We start from the raw sequence: 3,604 nt of genomic DNA, 5'->3' as shown, positions 1-3,604 counted from the left end.
GGCCATGAACACCCTCTGGATTTACTACTTTTCCAAGTCCTTTTTTTTATTCAAGATCTGAACAGAGCAGTTTCATTATTTTCTTTTTCGATTTTCAGTCATTTTCAGAATGGTTCGATATCTTATTTGTCATCTTGCTTTTCAGAAAAATTGCCCTCGTGATCATTTTGATAAGGGCGGGGCTTGGCTTAGATCCAGTTGCCTTAAGAAAGCTAAGCTGCATAGTCCTGAGACTGGCTTTCATGCCTTGTATGGTGGAGGCCGTGACTATGGGTGTTGTTTCTAAGTTCTTGCTTGACCTTCCATGGAGCTGGAGTTTGATGCTTGGGTATGTATAAGAAGTCCATGTTTTCTATTGTTTGATTTGTAATAGAAATTGATTTTGTCATCTAAGTTATTAAAGTGAGCAAAAGAAGTCACCTTGAGCATCTTCCAAACCTACCTCTAGTATTTCTTCTCAAATAATTTGCTAAGAGTTCTCTGTGTCCACAGCATATAAGATTACCTGTAGCTCCATATTAGTTTCTTGCTTTAGTTATTTTTTTAGATTAACAGTAGCTGCTGATTCACATAAAAGAGTCACAGTAATAAAGGAAATCTGATGTTTTGAGTTAGACTAAGTTCCTCACTATACAATAAAAACAAAATTATTCACTTTGGTCATGGAGGATAGTACCAAATTATTAAGAGTTTATATTTCTCATATCCAGTATCTGTTTTTATGAATCTTCTTAACTTGATTTATTTATCAAATTGATAATTTGTTTCCTTTTGTAGTGCAGATATATGCTGTTCTGTTTTTTTTTAATCAGTTGAGGATATTATAATAGTCATAGAGAAAATTATTTTGAGGGAGTTCATAAACTGTTTAATTTCAGTTTTGTGGTGGCTGCTGTGTCTCCAGCTGTAGTTGTGCCATGCTTGCTGAAACTGGGTGAGGATGGATATGGTGTAGAGCAAGGGATTCCAACCCTTGTTATTGCAGCAGCAAGTATGGATGACGTGCTGGCCATCACAGGTTTCAGTGTTATGATGGGATTAACATTTGCCAAAGGTAAGTGCCATTATGTTATGATTGTTTAGAGTCACCAAAAACCTGCAGTAATCAGATTTTAATTTGTTTCACTGTTTTAAGACCAAACTAAAGTTGGAGAGCATGAAAAGGAATATGAGAATATATTTTATTTCTTTACTACTCCTTAGTAAGATATTCTTTTGTTAACTTAGATTTCCATCACTGGTAAAGGGTAATCAATTTTGAGGAGAAATTTAAATTTTCATAGTGCAAGTATCCCCTCATCTTAAATAATGTGAGGTCAATACTCATTTTTATTTTGATATTGAGGTGAAGATGTGATTTAAAAAAATGTTAATAATTGAGGATATGTTGAACAGGGTAATGATCATAATAATTTGATAATTGACAAATTGATGATATTTGAATATCCACTGATTGTATGCAGATATTACATTATGCCAAATACTTTTAAAAAATGCATTGTGTGTTGATAATTTAGCAGTCTATATTCCATAGGAAGGGCATTCCATATTATTTCAGTAAATGCAACACATTATTTTTTTCTTTTTTCAGGTTCAACAACATGGACAGTGTTCAAAGGGCCATTGGAAATATTCACAGGAATAGTATATGGCATTGTATTTGGCATTGTGTGTTGGTATCTGCCGTATAGAGAAAAGAAGAACAGGGCAATCTACAAATTGCTAATGCTCTTTGGTCTTGGAAGTCTTGCCATGTTTGGGAGTCACAAGGTATTTGCAGTTTCATCTTAATTTAATGTAGGATTATTTATCTTAGTATGCAGAAATACATTAATTCCTTGCTTTTTTTATCTGCTGAGCACCATGATCTGCTGGCCTTGTAATTAAATGTGAGTTTTACAGTACAGTTGCAAATATGCAATACCTTGGTCTACAGATTTGCTAGAGCATGCAATGAATTTTTTTTTTTATAAATGTATCATTAAGAAAGTATATTGGAAATGCATTAGCTATAACCATTATGTCATAATAAATGTTAGTGCTGGTAAAGCTGCATAAAGATACAGTTGTTAGCCCATATCCGTTTAAAGTGCCTGCAAGGATATTTAGGCATCAGTGATGGATTTTGCAGGTTTGGTCAACAGTCCTACTCAGTTACTTGGCTGAAAATTTAAAGTTTGACATACAAACTTAAGGTCAAGTTAAAGTATGGTATAAGAGTACTGTATCAGGCCATCAGAGAACACAGTGCTGCTTGCAGGAAACAAGGTAGGAATCTCCCAAAAAAAGAAAAAAAAGGAAAAACCAATATAGTGCTCTAACCATAGGACTTTGAGGGATAACTGAGAAAAAAATTAAATATTTGCTTGTATTTCCTAATGCAAACCACATTATCCTTGTAAGTATAGTATTTGTTACAAAATAACATTTGTATACATAAATGCACATTTAATTATTTAAAATCTTGATAATATAAAAGTCAGTCTTTATTAAAGTTAAAACAGGATTGTTTAACACATTTTTATTTTTCAGGTACTTTTAGATTCACATCAATCATGTTTTATAAAATAAATTTGCTTTACTAGGTTGGACTGGAGAGTTCAGGAGCAATTGCTGTGTTGACAGTGGCATTTGTTGCGGGTCTAGGGTGGCGTAAACCAGGAAATGAGGTTTGTTTGCATTATGCAATGTTGTTCTTTATCCTAGCTGCTAGAATAATAGAATTGAATGTTTGTCAATCCTCATCGTCTAACATGAATATACTACAAGTTAACAGCTGAAAAAGTCTGACTTCTGAAGTGTCTTTTTCTTTATATATTATCCCTGTTGCATACCCACTCCCCTTGTTTTGTTTTTGTATTTAATGATGATAGTGAAATTCTTTATTAGAAATGTATTTCATTTCTTCGGCAAACAAAAAGGTCTGTTGTTATAATTTTAGATTTTCTCATTTTCATTTATTTATCAGTTTATTTAGTTGATGGTCCTGATAGTTAACATGCTGCAGTGTAATACAAACAACGAGATAAACAAATGAAATAACTTCTTACCTCTTGCTGTGATGTCTGGCTGTGCCCAACACCAAAGCAATAAATCAAGTGCTAACAGACAACCCCAAATCATCACATATACACCACTACTGCAAAAATAATAAAAACCTACCACTCTTGTACCACAGAACTCACAAAACTTGATCATTACTGAATGGGAGCTGACTGTACTGTATGTTAAGCAAGCAACTGATCTCTGCCCACCAGCAGCTCATCAGTTAGTTGGCATGTGCTGTTGTCTTTGTCTCGTCCCCCCCCCACAAGCACATTCTGTTTTCTTTGCTTTGTCCCCCAACAAGTACACATCGTTGACATTCCCCTCAGAGAGTTGCCAATTACCTTTTGATTAAACCATTTATACATGGGATGTTTGAAAATATCTAAGAGAGCAGATACTGGAATAGAGAAGTGAATTTTTTCTTGGCTTTTAACCCCATTGTTGGATTAAGCAATTCTCTCACTTGTTTATTCTACTTGTATGACTTTCCTTATACCCCATGACCTTGCATTTTTGGAGTAGAGCCTAAAAAATTCCCTAAATATACTGAAATACT

General features: G+C 34.0%; 1 protein-coding gene across 4 annotated transcripts in view; it reads left to right on the top strand.

Moving 5' to 3' along the window:
- LOC119593160 (sodium/hydrogen exchanger 9B2-like) overlaps positions 1-3,604 on the top strand; it is an 18,959-nt gene that overhangs the window by 6,455 nt on the left and 8,900 nt on the right. For all 4 annotated transcript variants that reach the window (XR_005230503.1, XM_037942128.1, XM_037942127.1 and 1 more), the window contains exons 8-11: positions 146-328; positions 879-1,054; positions 1,592-1,770; positions 2,586-2,669. Coding sequence is in view for 3 of the 4 variants with exons in the window: in XM_037942128.1 (XP_037798056.1) it covers positions 146-328; positions 879-1,054; positions 1,592-1,770; positions 2,586-2,669 (622 nt within the window). In the remaining variant the exon portion in view is untranslated. The remainder of the gene's footprint in view (positions 1-145; positions 329-878; positions 1,055-1,591; positions 1,771-2,585; positions 2,670-3,604) is intronic.

This window comes from Penaeus monodon, chromosome 31, assembly GCF_015228065.2.
Source record: "Penaeus monodon isolate SGIC_2016 chromosome 31, NSTDA_Pmon_1, whole genome shotgun sequence".
Lineage (NCBI taxonomy): Eukaryota > Metazoa > Arthropoda > Malacostraca > Decapoda > Penaeidae > Penaeus > Penaeus monodon.
This window is presented reverse-complemented; position numbering and strand designations above follow the sequence as displayed.